Below are 25,236 nucleotides of genomic sequence, written 5' to 3'. Positions count from 1 at the left end.
ATTGTTTTCGATCAACGGCGGACATTCCAAAACTTTTAAGTCATGGATGCTCAATTGTTTATACTTAGAGTTGCTACTAAAACTGGGTGGTCAATAACATCATCAACAACAACAACAAACCCAGTATATTCCCACAAAGTGGGGTCTGGGGAGGGTAATGCACGCAGTCCATACCACTACCCCCAAAGAAGTAGAGAGGTTGTTTCCGATAGACCCTCGGCATAAGACAGTGGACCATAGACCAAAAATAAATTAAAAAAAAAATGAAGTAAATTAACCGACTGAGGGCACATGATAAAATAACAGAGCAATAACATCCACAAAAATGAAGTACATTAACAAACCAAGGGCTCCCCTTCCCCAAACCTAGACCTATCACCCAAGCTACGCCAACCTCTCCTATCTGCCGACTACGGCTCGACCACCTTACTTACCCTTCTACCTTAATACTCTTTCTCCAAACTTTCCTATCGTGGGTCATGTCCTCAGTAAGCTGCAACTGTTCCATGTCACTTCTAATCACGCCTCTCCAGTATTTCCTCGGTCTACCCCTACCCCTTTTGAAACCCTCTAAGGCCAACCTCTCGCACCTACGAATTGGGGCATCCGTGCCCCTCCTCATTACATGACCAAACCATCTCAACCTCACTTCCCTCATCTTATCCTCCACCGAAGCCACACCCACCTTTTCCCGAATAGTGTCATTCCTTACCCTGTCAGCCCTCGTATAACCACACATCCAACGTAACATTCTCATCTCCGCCACTTTCAAATTTTGGACGTGAGAAATCTTAACAGGCCAACACTCCGCTCCATACAACATGGACGGCCGGACCGCAGCTTTATAGAATTTACCTTTAAGTTTGAGAGGCACCTTCTTATCGCATATAAGTCCTAAGGCGAGCCTCCATTTCATCCAACCTGCCCCAATACGGTGAGAAACATCCTCATCAATCTCTCCATTCCCCTGGATCATAGACCCAAGATACTTAAAACTATCCCTTTTACAAATCACCTGCGACTCCAATTGCACTATCGCTTCGTCCTCTCTCCTCGAGTCACTAAACTTGTACTCCAAGTACTCCGTCTTGGTCCTACTCAACCTAAATTCTTTAGATTCGAGGGTCTGTCTCCAAACCTCCAACTTCTCATTCACACCTCGGTGCGACTCATCAATCAAAACTACATCATCCACAAAAAGCAAACACCAAGGGTGGTCAATAACATATTTATACAAATTGCTAGGTTTCCTATATTAATATTAGTATTGGCTCCACAATATAGTGGGAGCTTGAGCACCCATAATCGTGAATGTATATCTATAGTTGTTTTCAATAAATCCTCGAATCAAAAGAATTGTAATTATTAAAGCAGAAAAATAATAGGAGCAAAATAATGAAATAACAAATTAAAGAAAATGAAGCAGTTTCTAGTAGTAGATGAATATATTATAAGCAAAGACACTACGTACACAACTGATAAATAATACTACTCCATCCGTTTCAATTACTTTGTTTGGTTTTAACTTGGCACAAAGTTGTTTAAGAAATTAAAGAAGACTTTTAATCTTATGTCTTAAACTAAAAATATGTAGATGTACCAAACTGTACTTCAATCTTGCGGTCTTAAACATCTCATATGAAAAATTGAAATTGAGGAGTCCTCCGAAAAAGGAAAAAGACAATCTTTTTAAGTGGACTAAAAAGAAAAATCAAACCAACAAATTAAAATGAAGGAAGCGAGGAGAATTATGAGCATAGGATACAAGTTCCCTGCATCTCACACATAAAAGTACGACACACTCGACCATCTACTACTCTTAGTTCTATCCTAATTTTTGACATTCACAACTTTTTATTTAGGGTCATGCTCTTAGTCAGCGAAGATGCATTATATCCTATCTAATTACCTCTTTCATTTTTTTTCCGGTCTGCCTCCTACCTCTACTAAACATGCTATAACCAACCTCCCACACCTCCTTACTCGTAAATTTACACACCTTCTCTTCACGTTTTCGAAATATCTCAACCTCACTTCTTTCATCTTGTCCACCACAGAGGCTACTCCGACCTTATCCTGTAGAACAGTACTTTCCTAGTCATATCTCTCCTAGTATGTCACACATTCATCTAAGCATTTGGATCTCCGCTACCTTCATTTTCTAAATGTTAATGTCTTTGACTAGTCAAAACTTTGTCCATACAACAATATTGATCTAACCATCACTCTGTAGAACTTACCTTTAAGCCTTGGTAACACATTCTTATAACGCAGTATCCTAGACGCACGCCTCCATTTCACCCATCTTACTCTAGTGCTATACAATGTGTGAAATCATCGCCAATTTCTCAGTTTTCTTGAGTTGTAGATCTAAAATACTTGAACTACCTCTCTTGGGTATGACTTGCATATCAATTTTCACTTTTGCCTCTGCTTCACGTGTTATGTCGATGAAAATAATTTGCAATTTAGGTACTTTATTTTAGTCCCACATAACCCGAACCATTAGATTTTAAGGTCCGTCTCCAAACTTTCAGCCTAATCATTAACTCCATTGTGTGTCACATAGTTTAATATATAGCAACGACGAATAACACACACATGAATGACACCCCTCTTGAATATGCCTTGTCAATTCGTCCATCACTAAGGCACATAGAAATGGGACTAAGGATTGATCTCTAGATCGAGAAGTGTTTTGAGGCACCTCTATTATTCTTACTAAAATCTTAGTCTCGTCGCATATATTCTTATTTACTCTAATGATATAAACCACAAGTACACCTATAACTTATTCAAACATTTCCATAGAAACTCCAATAAACTCTGTATGCCTTGTGTTATGAAGCATTAGAATTGTTGAAGGAAAGATGTATCAACAGTACTTTTTACTCATTCAATGGGATATCCACTAATATCTTGGGTAGTGTACTAAAGTCCAATCAAGTCATTATCGAATTACATTTGTGTAGTATTATACAACGATAAACTTTTAATCTAAGGGTCCCATTAAATTGTCAAGTAGATGGATCCAACTCTTGCAGGTGCACAAGTATCCAAACCTCATTTATAGCTTTTAGCTGCCACTTAAAAGAGGAAAAAAAAGAACTACCTTTTTTGCCAACATCACATTAATATCCGGAAAGGACTAACTGATACTATTCTTCCAATTTTATTTTCAATATGCAATAGTCCCCCCAAAAAAGATGTAATTTAACAAATTAGTGATCCCATATGCTGGAAATTACAAGAGAAAATGTGTGCAAAAGAATGGTGATATCCAATCACAGATACAAAATCAAAACCTATATATATATATCTTTGAGCCAAAAAAATGCTGATAAAATGGCTAGCAATTTTCAAATACAGAGGGATAGAACTGTAAAAAACAAAGAACCTCCACTTGTGAGACAGCCTAGCTGTTGTTTGACTTTTTATTTTCAGTCCTAGCTGCTGTTTGACCACCATTACAAAATCATCTGAAATTCCATTTCTGCCCCTTGAGTTCCATCCTCGCCATTGAAGAATTTTGAAGCTCAAATTTCATTTCCTCTTTACAGGGGTAACTAATTAAACGTCAAATAGATTATTAAAAAGGTCTAAAGATGGAGTACCTGGAGATAAAAATAATCTTGGAGAAATGAAATTATTATTATTTGAATTAGGGCTAGGCAAAAAACTAGGTGGTTCAAAATAATTCCTGTTACTATGTAACACGGGGCTTAAGTCATAGAAAAACCCTAGTGGATTTGGATCATTCGATGGTGGTGAAAAGAAATTTGGTGGTATAGGTGGAAGAGAAGATGGATTTGGTGATAAAATTCCAGGAAATAATCCACTTCTTTGGATTTCAGTTCCTATCTCTATACCTTCATGTACCATATTATGATCATTTCCCATGTCACAATTTTTTTGTAATTTTTTCCCTTCTGGGGTTCTTGTTCTCTCTATGGACGCAAACCTAGCCGCGGGCGACACCGCGCCCGCGTTCATATTTTCTTGGAAAGGGAAGAAAGATGATGACGTGGCAGTTGCTGATGTGGAGCATGTGGACGAATGATGATGATCCGGCCCGGTTAGTCTTTGTACTAACGTCATGAACTCGCTAGGGTTTGCATGGATTACCTTGGGTGACACGGTATATATAATAACCGGTGGCCGTGGCGGAGCTTGTGTTGGTTGGTGGTGATGTTGTGATGGTGCCACGGGCGGTTTTCTGATCTTGTGAGAATCTTTACGCACTTTAAGTGGGGTGGGCCGGGGTCCTTGGAGCTCTCTCCTAGGTGACCTACCGGAGGGGTTTTCCGAAGGATCCATGGGAAACATTAGACAGTCAAAGGTTGGAAGGAAAGAACAAGGAGATGCAAGTTTTGGAGATGGTGAAAAGGAGGAAAAAGGCATCTTCCAAATGACAAATATGAGAAAATATAAGGAGGTGTGACGAGAATATTTGAAGGGAGCAAGTCAATGAAGTATTAAAGTTTGATAATTTAATATATACAAGAAGAAAAGTAAACAAAACATAAGTATAAATAATTTATATTTATTATAACGTGAACACAATTGGTTAGTTGTTCTTTGTTTTAAAAAATGTACGTAGGTGTTTTAGGGTATAAATAATTAGGTTGTCCGCCGGTTAATGTAGCCATGTAAGACAAGTTGAACATGTCCAAATAAAGAGAGAAGCTGGTGGTGGGAAAGAGTCAATTTTGGTGATGGATTTATGATGATTGATGACAATAGAAAAGAAGAAGAAGAGTAAGTAGAAGTAATATTATTCAGTAGCCAAGTGGATATATGTTTGAATGTATTTATATTACTCTATCAACTGGCAAAGTAAATATTTAATGAATTAGTATTGGATCCCAGTAATGTCACGAGTTCATTTTTAAAATTTTATTACTTTCACTGTTTTGTTTAAGTATCTTCAGAAAGTTTTTTAAGTTGAATCTTACAACAAGTATATATAACGCATCAAAATACTCTTTTAAGATGTCATCTAGGATATTATGATGAGAGAGTTACACAACATAGGAAGTGACATTCGTTTTTTAGATGTAACAAGTTAATAGGTTAACAAAGTTTTGACATGTAAGTTGTAACTGATGGAGCAGTAATTTGTTTATTCTGCGCTGAAATGAATGGCAAAGTTCTTTTATTGTCTGGAAAACAAGCTGTAACCGACAATTTAGGGCAGATTTTTGCTGGCCCTTCTAGGGGTCAAGTGTAATGTTACTGTTTTTTTGTCCTTTTTCAAATCTCATTTTTAATTGTTATTCTAAAGCAAAGATAAAAAGATGGTGAGTCTCAAATGGCCGATTCCAACTTAGATAATCTATAATCTATATTTATAATTTATAATTTATAGCTATAATCTATATCTATATTAAAAGCGTGGATATCTTTATAAAAGAAATTTAAATTTTTGTTATTCAATAAAAAAAAATTTACTATAAAATAAAATTATCTTTTCACCTTTTTCCTTCAATTAATAAATATATAAAAAAACTATTTCCTTTTCTACTTTAAATTGAATTTCTAGATCTAATTAAGAACTTTTAAAATATAGGTATAATACGTGTTGTTCTATTTTTCTAATTTTAAAATTTTAAAATCAACAAATATTTTGACATAAGGAATCACATGTGTATCGTTTGTTTTTGTCTTTTTTTTTAAAAAATAAAATAAATAAAGAGTTTGTTTGGATAGGATTAAAATCTGGTTAAATTAGCTTTTAATCTTTTTTAAAGCTTTTTTCGGTGTTTGATAAAATTAAAAAGTTTTTTAAAAAAGCTAAAAATTGATTAAAAGGGCAAAAAATGAGAAGTTGAGTATCCTCAGTTTTTTACTTTTTAGATTAAAATTCTTTTAGGTTTGACCAATGCATTTACTTTTTTATTCCTTATATATATTTTTTTCCAATTCCAACAATACCCTGAATTTATAGCTCTTAAAATATGATTTTTTTTTCTTTTTGTCGCTTCTCTTCGTCCCTTCCCTCCATTTTCCTCTTCATCTTCTTCTTTTGTTTTCAGAGAATCCATCATTATTTTTGAATTATTAAAATTAAAAATTATAAATAATTCACCTTATTTGTGGTGTTAACAGCTTTAAGGACATTTAAGTTATTTTGACAATCAAAAAGTGCTTAACATCACTTGTTTATCAAACACAACAATAATTTTTTTTCAATTTCATCACTTTTATTCAAATGCTTATCTGCTTAATTTATAAGCACTTATTTTAAACTTTTAATCACGTAAGATAAAAAATTAATTTTTTAATCCAATTTCAATCGGACTCGAAGCCTATTTTGTATCGAAGCCTATTTTGTATTAATTAAATAAAAGAAAATCAAAAATCTCCCAAAAACTGAAAATGGCACGGAAAAAGACACAAGCTAAAACTCTTATTTGTATTAGTTTAGTTTATTGGAACTCATATTGTTTTAATATTGATAAATAATTTCTGTGAAAAATAAAAATTTATCATATTTAGATAATTTCTTTCTTGAGAAAAAAGGTTTTAGAGTTGTATAAATTGAGAATTCTTCTATAACAATATAATGACATCTACAATGAACACATGAAACAAGATTTATTTAGTTTTGGTGTTAGGTCATTCTTTATTGTTTGATTTGGATTTTCTTTTTCTTTTTTTTTTATATCAAGAAATATATTTTTGTAATATTTGATTGACTTATAGGTGAATTGATTTTGTAGGTCTTTTGATGATGAATTATGATGATAATACAGAGAGTTGATGATCAAAATTTTGGAGGTTGATTAATTTTAGATGTCTTCTTTCGGTTGATCAAGAAGAGGGATTAAAGTGGCATGAAATATGTCGATCAAATTTCGCACTTCAGCGATGAAATCAAGTTAAATTTAAAATTTTTATGGATTATCAAACACTAGTTATCGGCTTATTAAAGACACCAACAGTAATTTAAAAAATTGCCAATGTATTTCATCTATTTTACTTATATCTTAGATATTTATAAATACTAAATAACTAATTAAATAAATTCTTTATTTTTACATGTTCAAAAGACGCTGAATTTAATTATTGTATTTATTTTTATTATTTAAATAAATATCATATTTAATGTATTGTTGAACTCATTAAAGTGACGTACATACGTGAAGCGCGTACACTTAAACTATTCCCTCTGTTTTAAAAAGAATGTCCTACTTTGATTTGACACAAAGTTTAAGAAAATAAAGAAGACTTTTGAATCTTGTGGCCTTAAATTAAAGTGGTGTCAAATGTACCAAAATGTCCTTTAATCTTGTGGTTATAAACCTGTCATGTGAAAGGTTGAAATTAAAGTATTGTCAAAAAGAAAAAGGAATCATTCTTTTTTAAATGGACTAAAAAGGAAAGTAGATCATTCGTTTTGAAATAGAGTAGTAATTATTATCATAATACAAAGGAAAGAAAAAAGATGCCTAATTGGATAAAATTATCCATCAGAGATAAAAGAGGGGAGAGAGAGGAAAACTGCTTTCTCTTTCTCTTGTGGCTTATTAATTATTGCAAGTTAGATGGATAACGGGGACACATTTGAATAAAATAATTGAGTTTTAATAAATATGTGTTTAATTTGCTCATTTTCTTTAAACTACTTATGCATGTTATTATAATTTCTCAAATAAGATCAATGATTGACAAGCTCAAGTGGTGTATATATACCGGGGAGCAAATCTAGCAGCAATCTTCATATGGGTTTACTTCTTCAATTGCTTTAACTCTGGTCTGAGGGTGTGTTTGGTATGATAAAATGTTTTCTAATTTGTTTAGGTTGGGTTAATTTAAATATTTTGAAAAATATTTCTCAAATAAATTTATTTTTCTCCAGTTTAGGGAAATGACTACCCTATTTAAGGAAATAACCTCTATATTTCCCAAAATAGGAAAAGAAAACCTGTGTACATGGTGTCCTTCTCAAACTCCACTCATGGGATAACACTAGATATTTATGTTGTTGATTTTTCTATTTTTATTTTTATTTTTATCTTTTCAAATAATTTTTTGTGGCTTTGCAGCCATTTTATTAATTAAAACAAAAATAAAGACAAATATCCGGCCCAAAGACCAAAATGTACATAGTCTGAATATTGTTGGGTACCCAACCCACTTTCCTAATTTCCTTAGCAATATAAGTGTCCTTATAAACATTTGTTGCCTTTCTCAATTATTGTCGTCTCATCTCCACCTTGCTACCTTGTTGTTGTCATATGTATGCCCAGAATCTTGCTTCTTGTGGGTGATTATTGTTGTTCCCATCTTCAAGACGTTGTTTTTCTTCACTAAAGTGTTATCAAGCCACCAAGGTACTTGTTGACTATTTTTCCTCCGTTTTCTCTTTTTTCTTCTAATTTTTGCATCCATTTTAGGCAATTGGGTTGTCATTGTTGTGAAATTAAAGTAACAGTTTTTGGAGTTTGCAGTATCACAGATATGCTCACCACTATTTCCCTCATCCTCTGAGACAAAGTTGTAACCTCCTTGTCTTTTTAGGTAGTGAAGTAACCATTGCTGATTTGAGCTTGTAACTGACCGCCTGAGCTGATGGACCAAATCAACACAAATCTCCTTTGTTTTTGGTGATTTTCCTTGTGAACTATCAAAGATTAGCTTATCTGATTTAGCATCTTTAACCTTTCTTAGTACAAGACTAAGAATGTTGTAATTATTTGTGCCGCTCAAAATCTGCATCATGAATATGTTGTATTGGCCAAACTCTCTGTACATTCGGCTTTATCCTTGTAGTTCTAATTCTCAGATTAGGGATATGTTTGATGTCCATGTTTATGATCTTTCTAATATCTTCTGGTAATTATTGAACCGTGTTAATGATTGTTGCCTCTTCTGATTGAAATGCTAGATTAGCCAGTACATCTGTTAACTTGTTCTCTTCTCTGTATATGTGACTAATTGTTGAATTAATGTTGATCATTATAGTTTTAATTACCTCAACTGCTTCAGTCAACTCTCATGGTATAGTCTACACCTTTCTGATAAAATTAACCATCATTAAAGAATCTGACTCAATTTTCACTTCTGTAACATCTGTTAAAGCACAATACTTAACTACTTCCAAGATGGTTGTCATTTTTGCTACCATGTTGGTGGTAATTCCTAACTTCCCAGCTTGTGCATATATAAAAGATCCATCATCTCTTGTCAGCACAAAATCATAAGAAGTCTGTCCCAGATTGTCTTTTGTTGCCCTATCTGTGTTGCATTTTATTTTATCAGGCTTAGGTCGCTTCCACTTAACTATATAGCTATATAGTCTTGGTTTGTACCTCCCTAACTTAGCCACCAAATTATCCTAATTTCTTCTTGTGTCCATTATCCAAGGGAATTTAACTCTAAGTAGCTGCTTTATTAAAGTTAAAACCCGATGATTCATGCGTTTATTCCTTGTCCTTCTTTATGTTTCTTCTTATTTCTTATTTTCCATAAAACTCACATTATAATTGTTAGAACTGCTTTGAAAACCTGCCGCAACTTTGGTGGGGCTTCTTTAAACCCCCAGATTTTAACTACGTGAGTCAGTTGTGCTTTATACATTTCAATACCTGCAAAATCGGCAAACTGCTTCCATAACTGTGAGGTTATGGGAGCTATTAGAAATAAATGCTCCATTGTTTCTTGCTTATAACTATCACAACACCAGCATCTTGACACCGTGCTTATCCTCATTCTAGCAATTTTATCATCAATAGCAATTCTACCCTTTCATGCTCTCTACAGAAAAAACATATTATTGTTGGTAATGCTTTATTCCAAATCTTGTTATAGATCTCATTTTCTCTTCTTTTGCTTCTTAAAATTTCATATGCATCTTTAACGGTGAACTTTCCATCAGTATTTGACATTCACCATGCTTTATCTTCTCCATCTTCATTTCTCCCAGGCCTAATATTATCTATTATGTGTTGTACCATGTCCTCTGAAATATATTCTTTTAGCTTGTCCTCATTCCATACCCCTTCCTCTGTTAGAAACTATTTAACTTTAATTTCTTCTTCTGTATTATTTCCTTCTTCCAAAAAGTATAATGCACCTAATTTGGTCCAATTATCAAACCAGAAACCGATCCCTCCAGTCTTGACCTGCCAATAGATGTTGTGTTCAATATTCTCTCTGACCTGCAACATCTTTCTCCATATCTAAGAAATTCTAAAATCTTGTGCAATTACTGGATGTTTTTTTCTTGCAGTATTTATTCCACATATAATGACTCTATAAGGATCCAGTAGATGTTCTGAAATTCCACCACAGTTTTACAAATAATGCATCAGAAACTGTATGTAATGATCTAATGCCAACTCCTCCTTCATTCTTGGGATAACATAATTCACTCCAAGTAACCCAGTGTTTCCCTTTTGTGCCACCAGTTCTTTCCTAAAAGAATTTTGCCATCAACTTATGTATCTGTTCTACAACACCTTTTGGAGGACTTATTGCAGACATCAAGTATGTTGGCATTGATTGCAACATATTACATATAAGAACATACCTTCCTCCATAAGTCAATAGTTTACTATACCATGATAAAATTCTCTTTGCAATCTTATTGACTATTTCCTTAAAGTATATCTTCTTTTGCCTTCCATAATAAATTGGACAGCCTAGGTAAGTAAATGGGAAAGTCCCAATAGATATACCAGTTAACCTTCTAAGTTTATGCTTATCTACCATGGAAACTTTTTTGTGTAAACAAATATAACTCTTAGAAAGATTAATTACTTGTCCAGAGACTTTCTCATACCTTTGTAACACTCTCAGAATTTTCTTCACTGATTCCTTGTGCCTTGAACACAAGAGAATTGTGTCATCTGCATAAGATAGGTGATTAATCTTTTCACTCCACTTTGGCATACCAAACCCTATAAACTCTTGATCCTCATTCAAGATATTCAAATCTCTAGCTAAGACTTCAGCAGTAATAATGATTAATGTGGGTGACAGTGGATCACCCTGCTTTACCCCTTTTGTAGAGTGAAAGAAACCAAAGGTTGAACCATTAACAATCACTGAATACCAATTATTTGAGATTAATCTCCACACCATGTTAATTATTCTTTCTAAAAAAAATAAACTTTCTTAATACTCTTATTAGATATATCCAGGCCACTCTATCGTATGTTTTTGCCATATCCAGCCTCACCATCAAATTGTCAAATTTATTTTTTTTATTAATATCTCTGATGATTTCCTGCACCAATAATACATTTTCAGTTATATTCCTCCCTGTCATAAATCCAGATTGATTTTTGGAAATAATAGCTGGCAAATATTCCACCATTCTTGCATGAATCACTTTAGAAATCACCTTATGAACAAATGTGCTCAAACTGATTGTCCTCAAATCAGTCATCCTTTCCACCTTTACCTTCTATGGAATTAAAGCAAGTGTTGTATGTGTGACATATCTAGGAAGTTTCATCCCACAAAAAAAGGCCAGTACTACATCAAATATATATTTGTCAATAATTTCTCAACAACTTTGAAAGAATTCACCTGAAAATATATCTAGACCACTTGTATTATTGTAACATCCCGAATCTGGTACCTGAGATGCTACATGGTGCTAACAATTTTGAAGAACCACTAGCTAATCTATGACTGATATTTGTACCTGAAAACTGCATAATAATCATATAAATGCGAACTAATAAGGCTGATAGGCCATAAGGTTCAAATCTGTAAAACTGACAAATTAATGTCTAAAATAGTATGGTATCACAATACCAAAACTGAAATAATGTCTGAACATACTGTAGTTTGAAAAACCTCTAGAACTAAACTGTCTGAATAAGGAGTTGATGAGACATGTCCCGAACTAACTCCAACTACTGAAATAAACTAAGTAATGAAGAAATAAAGTCATAATTATGTCCTCGAAGGATGAGGACCACTGCTAACTATGACTGCTGAAACTGGAATGTTACTGATGCTCCGGAGCTCATGCGTATGAACTTATGATATAGAGTAAAACACCATAGCGTGAATGCTTTAGTACGATTGAATGTACTGGTATGCATGTGAGGTAGGCTGAATACATGGGGTTCATATGTATGAACAATACTAACCGACTGACTAATCATGAACGTGAGAATACATGCATGAATACATAATAACTATAACTAAGTTCGTGATAACATGATTATTGAATCTGAATACTGATAACATGAGTTTATTGATAACTGAGTGATTGTATCTAACAGTCCTGATACTGATGGAACTAGCTGAGTTCCGTACTGTTCTGAGTTGACTGTATCTGATAATCCTGATTCTGTACAACTATCTGAGTTCTATTACTGACACTACTACTGAGACTGTGGGAAGTAGTCATCTAACCGACATGCCCCCAAATGTATTATAATAGCTGAGTTGGGGTCCAATCTGTAACCCCAATTAGAAGGGTGTCAATACCGAGCCACTGGTAAGGACAATCTTGGGTGACCCTCATCTGACAGTGTCCCCAAAAGAGAATGGTGGGACCTTCATCTAATAGTTTTTATCCACCTTATCAACCCTCATCTGATAGTTTTGATATCTCAACCTATGCTGACTACATAGTTTTGAAACGCAAGAATTACTTCTAAGAATCACACTCTCATCTGACAATGTGTTTTCCTATCCTTGGATTCGCTCGGTGCTAATTCCTACTCCCATCTGAATAGACACTGAACATGATTAAATGAACTGGACTAAACTAAATTCATGGAGTTTCATTGACTGATGGAATACTACTGAGATTACTGAATTACTGAGCTTTCCTAAGTCACCTGACTGACTGAGTTCTATGGATCATGGCTTGACCGAGGATATCATGAAAACATGACACTGGATCTAGGCACATAGCAATATTTTTCGGGTACAAGTACCCCCAGGACTCGATAGTAGGAAACTGACAAGATATGATATTCTTGAATACATGACCAACATTGATAATCCATAATACAATAAGTTAGGGATTTCATGAAGCACGTAGTTGTCATAGTCTTGTACATGGATAGGATTGCATGTAAACATAGCATAATTTTATAAGGCTAATTCATGAGCAATTCAACAACATTTACAAGGCACAATAATATCATGGAGGTCATTTGAACCTAAAGGTGAAACATGCATTTATCATATGGTTCACAATTTAGCAATAATACACAATTTCTATTCTCTTGGGCATTTTATCAAACACCTTACATGCACATCTTAGGGCATAGGTGAATTCATCAAATTCACATCATAAATAGCTCAAATCATGGATTTCAACTTACATACCAATGAAATTTCATGAGAAACACATAAAGATTCCAACTTGGGAATCATACAACAAGAATCACATAAACATAATCAACCCACGACATAATATTCACCATACATGATTTTAAAACATGATTCTTGGACTTTATGGATGAAAGAAATCCATGAATGAACACTATGCATACCTTAGTTAATGAATTTGGAAGGATTGATGGAGAGTTCTTGTGATTTGGCCCTTGAATTTGAGAGTTAGGGTTCTTGTTCTTGAAGAAAGTTGATTTATTTCTTGAGGGATGTGAGTAAACAATGAGCTAATAGGTCTTTTAGGGGTTTAATGTCGTGTATAGGATGACTAGGGGCTGTGGGAAAAGACTGAAATACCCTTGAACGAATTTAAAAACGGAAGCTAAAAACTAAAATCTCAATTTTTGGCCCTGGCGCGACGCACCAGGATCGCAGACCCTCACTGAAATCTGAACAATTGGGAATTTTCATGGTGGCGCGACGTGGTGTAATCGTGTTGCCACTTGGAAGTTTGGAGCGATGCGGAGACATCATGGAGCTTCACTGAAGGTTGAAAAATGTCATTTTTGTGACGTTGTTTTACGATGGAGACTTGAAATAGTCATAACTTCTTATTCGGTTATCAGATTTAGGTAAATTTTATATCGATGGAAAGCTTATTCAATTTGCTACATTATAAAAAGTAAAAATCTTGAAAATTCCACATGTATAAAAGTGTATTCATATTTAAAGCAAGTCTCTGATATTTTTGGGATGAATCTAAGCTAGGTAGACGTACGGGGTATTACAACTATCTTTATTTAAAGAAAACACCCGCCTTTTTAACTTCTTGTACTATTAGATCTCTGTCCATCTCCTCTATTTGCTCCTCTATAATTATTTTTAGCAGACACTGTAGCATAGAATAGTCTCTATCGTTTTCCGTCTCTGCGAATTGATTTTCAAAGACCCTGACAGCTTCATCTCCTATTTCTTGAGAATCTCTTATCACTATATTCTGGTCATTCTTGATTTCATTGATTCTCAGCATTCTCTTTCTTTTTTTCACATACGAATACAAAAATTTCGTGTTCCTATCTCCATCTTTGAACCATACATACCTGCCTTTTGTTCCTAATATTCCTCTTCCACTTTGTACAGTTGCATCAGTTCTTTTTCTGTCTCTTTTAGCTCTTTTTTGTTATTCTCTGAGTTACTCTCTAACTGTATCTCTTTTACCCTGAATAAGTCCTCCATAGTGTCCACCTTCTGAAATATATACCATAAGTGTCCCTGCTCTACTTCACAATTTCATTCTTTACAGCCTTCATCTTTTTTTGCAACACTGTAAAAGGATTCCCTTGTACTTCCTCACTTTATATCTTCCTGACTACAGCTTTAAATGACTCATGCTTAGTTCAGAAATTCAAAAACCTGAATGGCCTATCCCCTCTTTCTATTTAAAATAAGAAAGATAAACATTTTTCAAAACTCTTTTTAAGCATCACCATATGACCTGAGACCCAATCCTAATCCTGACTCGATTGGAAGACTCTTGAGCCCGACCCAAATATGAGTCTGGACCAGGTACGTGCTAGACTCAAGACTTGACTCCCAACCGCAATTCAAGACTAGACTCCCGATCGAGGCTGAATCCCAACACCGACCCGAACGTCAATCCATGACCAAATTCCCAACCCCGATACTTGACCCTGATACATGACATTGACTTGAGACCCAACCCCGATACATGACCCAACTCTCGACCTAGACCCTAACCCAAGATCAAACTCTTGACCTGCGGCTCGACCACTAACTCCCGACGCAAGCCAGACCCCTGACTCCGCCCCAACCTGGGACCTAACTCCTGGCCTCAACTTGTGAGCTAATTCCTAGCCTAGACCCGACACTCGACCTGACTTAGGACCAGATTCAATATCACCCGAGACCCGAAACTAACCCCGATCGACCTAGAACCTGACATAAACGGGCCCTAACTCAGCTCAGAACTCGACTTGATTCCGACCTCAACTCAAGGTCAAGGTCAAGTCTTATCTCAGAGTTGAGTCTTCGATCTTAGTTCGAGGTCAAGGTTAGGTCTTTAGTGGGCGTCGAATTCCATGAGGAACTAAGAGTGGTAAGTATTAGCTAGTAATGATGATAAAATTATACTAAGGGGAGTCAATATAAAAATAGTAACTTGAATATATAATCGGAGGTATTTTATTCGAATTATAGGAATAAATAATCGCCTTTAACAGGAAGCTCTTTATCTCTAGAAGTGGATTTTCTTTAGGCAAATCTCAAAATTGGCATCGAACATCGAACGAAAAACACAAAAAAACTCTCACCTATTGTTCCGACAGAAACCTAGAAAGCAATCCTTTTTATTTAAGAAAGAAATGATATGTCCAAACTTTGAATAAAAGTTTTTCCTAATATATGTTATTGGGTGTATATCTATAATCTATATCTATAATCTATAATATATTAAAAGTGTAAAGACCCTTAGAAAAGTGATTTGAACTTTTTGCCCTTTATTAAAAATCTCTTCTTTAGACAAAATCATCTTTTTCACTATTTATTCAAATTATTATTATCTAGTTATTATTAATATTAGGGCTTTAAAATTAAGTAAAGTCCTTATTTGAGTTAGGAAAGAAATTATAATATTTAACAGTTTTAAATCAATTCAAATCTTACCTTTTATATAATTTGTTAATAAATTAAATAAATGAAAAAATATTGATTTGAATTAAAAGGACACAAAAGAGGTTCGGAGAAAAAAAGGGAACAAAGAAAAGAGCAAAGAGAAAAAGAAATAACTTATATAAATGGAAAGAGAACTAATTTGAATTGAAAAGAAACAACATAAAAAAAAAAAAAACGAGTGGTGGAAAAAGGAAAAAAGAAGGAAAAAAAAAATTAAACCTAAAATATAATTAAAGATTTTCTACTTTTATTCGAATTCCTAAATTTATGGCAATATTTTGTTAAAGAAAATTCAACTTGAAAGATATAAAAGAATTTCTATATAAGGTAAAGTTTTAATTATTTTTTTTGAAAAATTGGTGGAACTATTTTACATAAAATTGATTTAGAGTACTAAAAGAAAAAAAAAATCTTTCAAAAACTAAACTGACGTTACTTTTTTCCAATTAAAAAAGGGTAATGGACTTTTTCAAGAAAAAAAATGTATTGTTTTTTTTAGGTTAGGACTATTATTTTTTGTTATAATATTTTGATATAGTAGTTCTTATATATTTTTTTTCTCCAATTTTATAAGTCCTTTTGTAGTTTTATACATATATTTTATTTGGGTAGTAAAATTTTGTGATCGTAGTTTTATTATTGGGTAACTTTATGTTTTTTTATTTCAAATTTTTATTTATATTACATTTTAATTTTATTGATCATAACGAACAAATCATCCTTTTATGTTTGTAGATAGTTTTGTTATTGGATCTCTAATATAACACGTTTGTTTAATTTTCAGGTTTTAAATTTTATTTTTTATTACGTTGGTTTTATTGATCAAGGATAACAAACATCTTTTTTCATGTTTGTATATAGTAATTTTCATTATTGATTCTACAACGTGACTTTGTTGTTTTTAGGATTTAAATTTTTGTTTCTATTACATTGGGTTTATTGATCAGGAATAACAAGTTTTCGTTATTGAATAACTTTGTGGTTTCTCCTCAAATAAAAAGTTTATGATTTTTTTGTGGAAATGTTAGGTTTAATTGTATTGTTTTAATATCTTTATTATCATATTATTTTATTTGTAGTTTACAGGTAGATAAATGTCAGTCGGCTTTAGAATTTTTTTTTAGGTAAATGTTATGTTTAATTGTATTGTTCTGATATCTCTACTTTGTGAATTTATTTTTTCGTGTAAAAGTTAAGTGTGATTGTATTGTTTTGATATCTCTATTATCGTATTATGTTGTTGTAGTTGACAGGTAGTAGATGAATGTCGATCGATTTTGAGGATTTTTTTTTCAAATGTTAAGTTTGATTGTATGTTTTGATATCTCTATCATCGTATTGTTTTATTGTAGTTTACAGGTGGTAAATAAATTTCAATTCGATTCGAGAATTTTTCTTGTAAATGTAAGGTTTAATTAAATAAATTTTTCATCTTTACATGTTCAAAAGATGTTAAATTTAATTATTGTATTCTTCTTTATTATTTAAATAAATATCTTATTTAGTGTAACGCTTGAACTCATTAAAATGAGGAACACGCGCGAGACGCGTATACCTAAACTAGTTACTAGTCCCTCCGTCCCATTTTATTCGTCCCAAATTTCTTAATTTGTTGTCCCATTTTACTTGTCCTTTTTCACTTATCAAGATAATACAATTTTTTTTTTCATTATACCCTTAGTATAATTGATTACTCCTTATTATTAGCATTTTTTAAAAATGTTGCAAAGAGGAGTACCATTAAGAGTACACTGTTAAGAATATAAATGGTGCTTTGTTATTAGCCATCCATCAATATTGGAACTAACAACAAGACACAATTAAGAAGGGTAAAATGGTAAAATTACATTATCTATCATTGTTTTCTTAATAGCTGTGTTATCCTAATTTGGGACGGATAAAATGGGACGGAGGGAGTATTAAAAATGAGAAGCAACTTGACTTTCTGATGTAGCACAACAACGTTGTTGCTACATTATATTTTCCATGGTTTGGTTTGTAGTCATTATCTTAGTTAATTATTTATTATTTGATGCATCATCCTCTCTATCGTATTTTATTTTGCACCTCTCATTGCAAACCAAAAATTCATTATCTTTCTTAGCAACTAACAAAGATTTTTAAAATGGTTCTAGTACCGCATGCTGCTATTTTGCTGTTAGGTGTCGTTTGGTTGAGAATGTAGTTATATTGGGATTAGTTATGTTATGATAAATTATGATGGAATAAGTTATACTGAGATTAGTTATGCTGAGATTATTTTTTATTGAGTGTTTGATTTGTTGTTTTCAAATTAATATGCATGGTATAATTTCTAAGAATAAAGTATTTGATTACCAAAATACCCTTATCTTATTTAACTTCATTTTTGTTTATATATATTTGTTTTCAATCTTTAACTATTTATTCTCAAAAAAAAAAACTTTCATCTTATTTAGCTTAATTTTTTTGTGTGTGCATTTCTATGTTTATATCGTGTGTATTTTAAAAATAAAACTTTCATCTTATTTAGCTTTAATTTTTTTGCATATGCCTTCCCTGATTATACCGTGTGCGTTTAAAAAAAAAATCTTACTACATCTTATTTAGTTTGAATTAAAAACTTCCAACTTAAGTTTCTTAAAGTAAAAGAAGATTTGTTGTTCATGTCTCTTCATTTAAACACATATTACTCATATAATATAGAATATTAAAATTCATTTTAATTGATATATACAATATCAATTTTCAAGTTATTAAAAAACTATTTAATTTAAAATATGTAATTGAACAATAGAGTCGATTATGAAACGATAATGTGTATTAAAATTAGGCAACACCTTTGTAGTTGTTAAAATATTTTATAGATTACTAGTGAATGGTAATTATTATTATAAAATCTACTTACTTTAATTAATCTTTTCATTGTGTAGTAAGAACTTTTTGTGTTATCAATTCACAAATATAATACTTGGAAGGAAAAAGTTGATGTTGAATTCCATTTTTCTATGCTTAAAAAATAATAGTACCTACATTTTGTTGGATATATAAAAAATTATAGTACCTAGTTTTGATCCTTATTATGTATGAATCTAACATATTTTATTTTTTAATTTGTTAATTTTGCATTTTGATCCTTTATATAAGAAAATAGCGTATAAGTTTATAAAATTCACAAGCAATGGGATGAAAAAAAATGTAAAGTTTAATTAATAAGAGGTTAATTTTTCTTAGTCATATATTTCCTTCGTTCCAAAATAAGATATTTTAGTCTTTTTAATTTGTCATAAATAACATGTTTTAGATAATTAAGTAGATATCAATAATCTTTTTTCAATTTCAAAAACAATAATTAAAGATGATGAGAAAGATTGGAGAAATGTGTTTGTAATGGATTTGGGGTATTTTTGTTATTTTATAACTTATCCCGGGATAAATTAAGGTGGGATAACTTATACCATCAAATATATGGTATAACTTATCCCGGGGACTATTATTAATCCCGGGATAAGTTATCCCAAATACTGCCAAACCAAACGATTTATTAAAAAGTTTATCTCAGAACTATTATTTTATCACGGGGTAACTTGTCTTAGTACCTCACACCAAACGGCCCCTTAATGTTAGTGTTAAAGGTGATTTTATCGAGAAAAAAAAAAGTTTCAATTCAAAAGCTTAACGTAATTGGTGGGATAATCCAAAATTTTATAAATATCCTTAAAAAATCTTACACAATTCAAGCGAGACAAGTATATCCTCCAACACTAGCTCTTTAATATGTAATGTTTTTAATTATTTATTTTTCTAATATTGCTTGAGCCGAGGGTCTATCAGAACAACATCTCTACCTCTACGGTAGTAGTGAAATGGTCTGCGTATATTTTACTTTTTCGAACCCTACTTTGTGGGATTACACTGGATATGTTATTTTAATTTATTGTTTTTTTCCTTCTAATATAATGTGAACGTTGAATATCCAACTCAAAATCAACTTTAAAATAACATATAGATCTAATATATTATAAACCTCTTTAAATACCCCTAAATAACCAAAGAAGAATAAACATATCTTCCAGCAGTTGCTACTCTTCATCAGGAAAATACAAAACTTGCTCTAATTTGACAAATAACTAGTATAATGTATTGAACTTTATACAACCAAACCAAGATCTTGGGTAGAATCTATCTAAAATTGACACATTCCCAAATTTAATTTTGATTCTTCTAGAAAGATATGTATTTCTATTACCCCTAATTAAATCCTAATTAATCATAACTAATAACCAACCATGTGATTTGATAACCATTCAAAGTTTACTTCGTCCAATTAGTTGTTGCTTTGGTTCCTTCAACGGATGCTTAGTGAATACATAGCAAATATGTTGTCATTAGTTACGACATAAACTAGAACATAACTACACATATATCCAAAAGAATGTGAACTTTATTACTCCATTAGTTATATATCTTCGTACTCTCTATGTTTTCATTTATAACTTGACGCTTTTAGAAATAAAAAATTCTTTTTATTCGTGAAAAAAAATACTTTCTTCGTACCAAATTTTCTAATTTAATTTCTCATTTTTCTTGTCTTTTTCATTAATCAAGAAGAGACAATTTTTTTTTTATGTTTTACCCTTTGCATTAATTACTTTTTTCTTCAAATTAAAATGTAAACATCATTTAATAGGGATACTCTGGTAAACTAGACATATTATTAATTATTTTTCTTAATCAATATGACATCTAAATTTGGAACGAGTAATTTGAGACGGAGGGAGTATTTTACAATACAAATTTCACATTAATTCCTGATAGAAAAAGCCTTTTCTAGTAGTGTATTGTCACCCAAACATTTTCTTCGTACCATCTCTGACACGATCTAGTAACCATACGCCACCTACTTTTTTTAATTCAATTAAATGTACTAGAAAATAATTTCCCAATGTATATAAATATTAGAACATCTTCAAGGAGAAATATTTTTTTCTCATACCAAACACTTTTCGTGGAAATTACGTCTGAAAAAAAATATTTTTGAACTCTAACGTGATTAGAAATCTTGCATGAGAATATTCATGTCACCCCCAAAATGGAGAATGATCCCTCCATTGTGTGATTTGAATTAATCAGGATTCTAATGTGAGTATCGAGCATAGAATGAAAAATTAAAAATAAAAAAAAAGACTTTTAGGAAATGATATATGTAAAACATTTTATTGTGGACCTCAAGCGAAATGCCGTTTAGAGACCTCTTTGTTGATTATGAACTCCTAACCGTATAATATGTCATCAATGAGAGGGAAAGTAACTCTTATTAAACATGTGCTTGCTTCAATGGCAGTATATTTGTCAACCTCAAAAAACATTTACAAATTTCTTATGAGGAACCAATAAAGGGAAACATAAACACTACACAAAAAATATTTAGCGGCAATAGCTTAATTGTCATTAAATTATAATTTTTTTTTAGTGGTAATTATTAATAACAGTTATATTTTAACACTTTTTGTAAATGTTCATAACGCGTGTAGCGACATAACAATATTAAATCCAATGATAATTAATTAATGTTGGTAAAAGTGTTAATACTCTAATCTATATTAAAATACATATTTATTGACGTTAAAAGTCTATTGTTGGAGTGAAATATCATTCGACGACATGGAACAAGATATATCATTATATGATAATCATTATACTATTTTAAAAATAGAAAACCCTAAGTTAAAAAGTTGAATTTAAAAAATGTACAGTAAATATCGAACATTTTATAAATGTATTTACATTATAATAAATGTCTATCAAGATCTACTTTGATATCTATTAGGATTAATTTGAAGCATCCGTCTTTTACTCAGACTAGAAGTAAATTTCTCCTATAAATAGAGGGAGTTTGTTTATTGTATTTACAATATTATAATCTTTCATCCCTCAAGAGAGGAAATAAGAATCATTCTTTCTACTCTTGTTCTTTATTCTTTCTTTGTAACACGTTATCAACACGAGTCTTTTTAGCTGGATATGTATGGCTTGTGTGATTAATTAGATACGTACGGTAAACATAATTTGATATTCTTACTTGTTGATCATATTTTAACAATATATTATGCATAGATTTGGTTGACAAAGTATCATACTTTTATCTATATTTATTAGATAGTTATAAAGTTATAGATATGTAAAGTTCATATTCTATACGTGTGTTTTAGTACTTGCTCACGTGGCGTGAAAGCATATAAGTAATTATGTAATAATCATTAGCATGTATCTAATCACTCCAATTTCAATTTTGTTTTAAAAGAGTCCAGAGGAGTTCCTTCGTCCTTTCACGTCTACTTGTGAATTATTGAATAATTTCTTTTGTGGAGATATTTTGTTTGCCTAAAATTTGTCCCAGTTATTGAAGTTTTGTAGTGGATCATGAACATATAGGTTATTATCCAGATATATACTGTATAGAAAATTAATAACAAGACGGTGAATTTAATTTCATCGCACATGATAAGACATCGGGTTAGAGTCCTGATACATTATGATGATAATATGTTGGATTGAAGTCTCTTCGATTTATGCCTAAAACGCCTTTATATGGGTAAGACGTTGAGTTTGAATCTCAATGCACTATATTGATGATATTATGATGGCTAACGCAAAACAATGGGTATTTGGTGAAAAGTCAAAATTCGACCCATTGAATCTGCTCCATTCCATGAAGTGAATGTGGTAGCAGTATATGATAAGTCTGAAATATGACAACTTACTTCATTCTTGAGGTGAATATGGTAACAGTATATGATAAGTCTGAAATATGACAACTTACTTCATTCTTGAGGTGTATGTGGTAGCAGTGTATAATATGTCTGAAAGAAGACAAGTGATTGAATGCACAAATATACACGTGGAGGGATAATATGATAATGATCATCAAAGGATATGTTAGAGAAAAATTCTCTAGATCATATGAATGCCTCGATTTGCTCCTGAAGTAGCAATATCATGAAAGAGGTTATAAACTATCAGAATTTGATAGGCTTAAGGCACGATTATATTCCATTCCTGGGGAATGAGAAATTTATTAATGCAAACGTGCACTTGATTGTGATGGTATCATAACTCACCTTCAAAATAGGCAGAATAACTGAGAAGAGTTATTTTGAAATCTACTTAAAGGAGAATCTAAAATTTATTCATGTAATAGTAAATCTGAAATTTACTAAAGAAAAAGATACATGTCATGGTAAACTTGGAGTTTACTAGAATAAAAGTTCATAAATTGATATGAACGATTGTGATATCCCAAAGATGTGCATATTGAGTATTAGACATATATTGAAGAACTAGAAGATTCTTCGAGAATTGTTTATGTCGTTTGTTCTCATGATAAGTTGGTTGGACCAACTAATGTTGGGATTGGATACCTCAAAATCTGAAAAGAATAAAAGGTGAATAAGGGCCCGTTCACCTATCATATGATATGTTGAAAAGATGCATGATCATATGTACATTCATTGTCAACCTACAGTTTGACATTCATAAAGTTGCTTGCTCAATAAAATTGAGTTAAAAACATAATTTTCAGATTGTGCAATCAAGAAAGTTATCTTGATGATGATGGTCTGGCATTGAATGCCTTCGATAAATAGCTAAACCATCGCTAATGAGAACAAAGCTTCATGTGTTGATCTGAAATATGATATGTTGCATACAATAACACTTGTATGCATTAGACCAATACATTATGATTATTTCTACCTCTTCAATTGGTTCAAGGTCATGAACCAACTATTCCATCTAATAGTTTTAATGTGCGGTATACGATTAATGAATATACCATGATGCACAAAGATGGATTCCTCAAAGAAGATGGAGGATGTATGTTAGTTTTTCTAACATAAGGGGGAGATTATAAGCAGCTATAAAATATGTTAGGAATTATCATCGGATCCTCATTCAAAAGATAATTCAAGTCAAATGCCAAAAGCATCTCATATTAAGCTGCAAGTGCTCCTATTTTGTGTTCCTAAAGGATAAAGTCTATGCATGTGTGAAGCGTGGTAGACCAATGTCACGCCCCAAAATTCCATCGGGACGGACTGACACTCGAAGCTGAGAAGGCCCGGGAGAACCCGTTCAAATACCTGTACTTTCACTTACATGTCACCAAAAATTGGACAGCACTTCGTTGCATATAGAAGGATCTAATTACCTGTATCAGCACAACACGCGCAAATATATATATATATATATATATATATATATATATATATAATACTTGGCCGTTGGGACCACCACATATACAAATATAACATCACTATATAAACTTCCATGACTTCACCCTTCCTTATATCTACAAAGCCTCTAGGATATACATGACATAACTAGGGCCGGGACAAACCCCCGCCCACATATGACTCATGTACAATATCAAAATATAAGGAACCGACTCGGAAAGCTCCGAAGCAAACTGGAGCTCACCAACAATAGCTGTATGACCTGGCTCCTACTTGTGCGGTGTATGAGCTAAGGTACCTGTGCCTGCAGCATGAAATGCAGGTCCCCGCGGGGGACGTCAGTACGAAATATGTACTGAGTATGTAAAGCTGTAGATAATCACATATGATATAGGAGCTCAATAGAAATCAGAAACAAGTGAATAAGTCATAATAGGAGTGGACCACACTTACTAGAACTTGTGACAACCTGTACATTGTATTTATTCAATCACTTTACCTTCGTTCTTATCGTCTTTGTAATCATTATTGTACTGTACTGTGACCATTAGGCTGCCTCCAGTACATATCAACTGGGATCGACCCATGCTAGGCTTATGCCCCTGGGATACCACCCATAAACACATAAATAGGGATCGACCCATGCTAGGCTTATGCCTCTGGGATACCACCCGATAAGAGAGAACTTCCATCACTTAGTTCAATTAATCTTTGAGATTGTTATTTCGGTCGCCACCACATTTTTGATACTTTGAAACAATGATACATCAATAGGAACCAAGTAATAGACCTTCTATACAATAACGATGTAATAAAGACTCATTGGTACATCAACAATGTGTTTCAGAATCATCAATATGACAACAACGAAATAGGAGCCTTTTGGTATATCAATGAAACATTTTGACACTTTATAGAATGGAAACAACTTTGTTGGTAACGTAGAACAATACATGTTTTTGGACAACCTCGGAATCTTACTTGATGGAACATTGGTGTTTTCATGCCAAAGAACATCGTT

The 25,236-nt window shown here is 32.4% G+C and overlaps 1 protein-coding gene across 1 annotated transcript; it reads right to left on the bottom strand.

The window, feature by feature from the left end:
• Nucleotides 1-3,291: 3,291 nt before the first annotated feature.
• Nucleotides 3,292-4,724, bottom strand: LOC107869622 (protein MKS1). The gene has a single exon (XM_016716122.2). The coding sequence runs from the start codon at nt 4,399-4,401 to the stop codon at nt 3,571-3,573; it is 831 nt and encodes a 276-aa protein (XP_016571608.1). The 5' UTR covers nt 4,402-4,724; the 3' UTR covers nt 3,292-3,570.
• Nucleotides 4,725-25,236: the final 20,512 nt, after the last annotated feature.

Source organism: Capsicum annuum, chromosome 4, assembly GCF_002878395.1.
Source record: "Capsicum annuum cultivar UCD-10X-F1 chromosome 4, UCD10Xv1.1, whole genome shotgun sequence".
NCBI lineage: Eukaryota > Viridiplantae > Streptophyta > Magnoliopsida > Solanales > Solanaceae > Capsicum > Capsicum annuum.
This window is presented reverse-complemented; position numbering and strand designations above follow the sequence as displayed.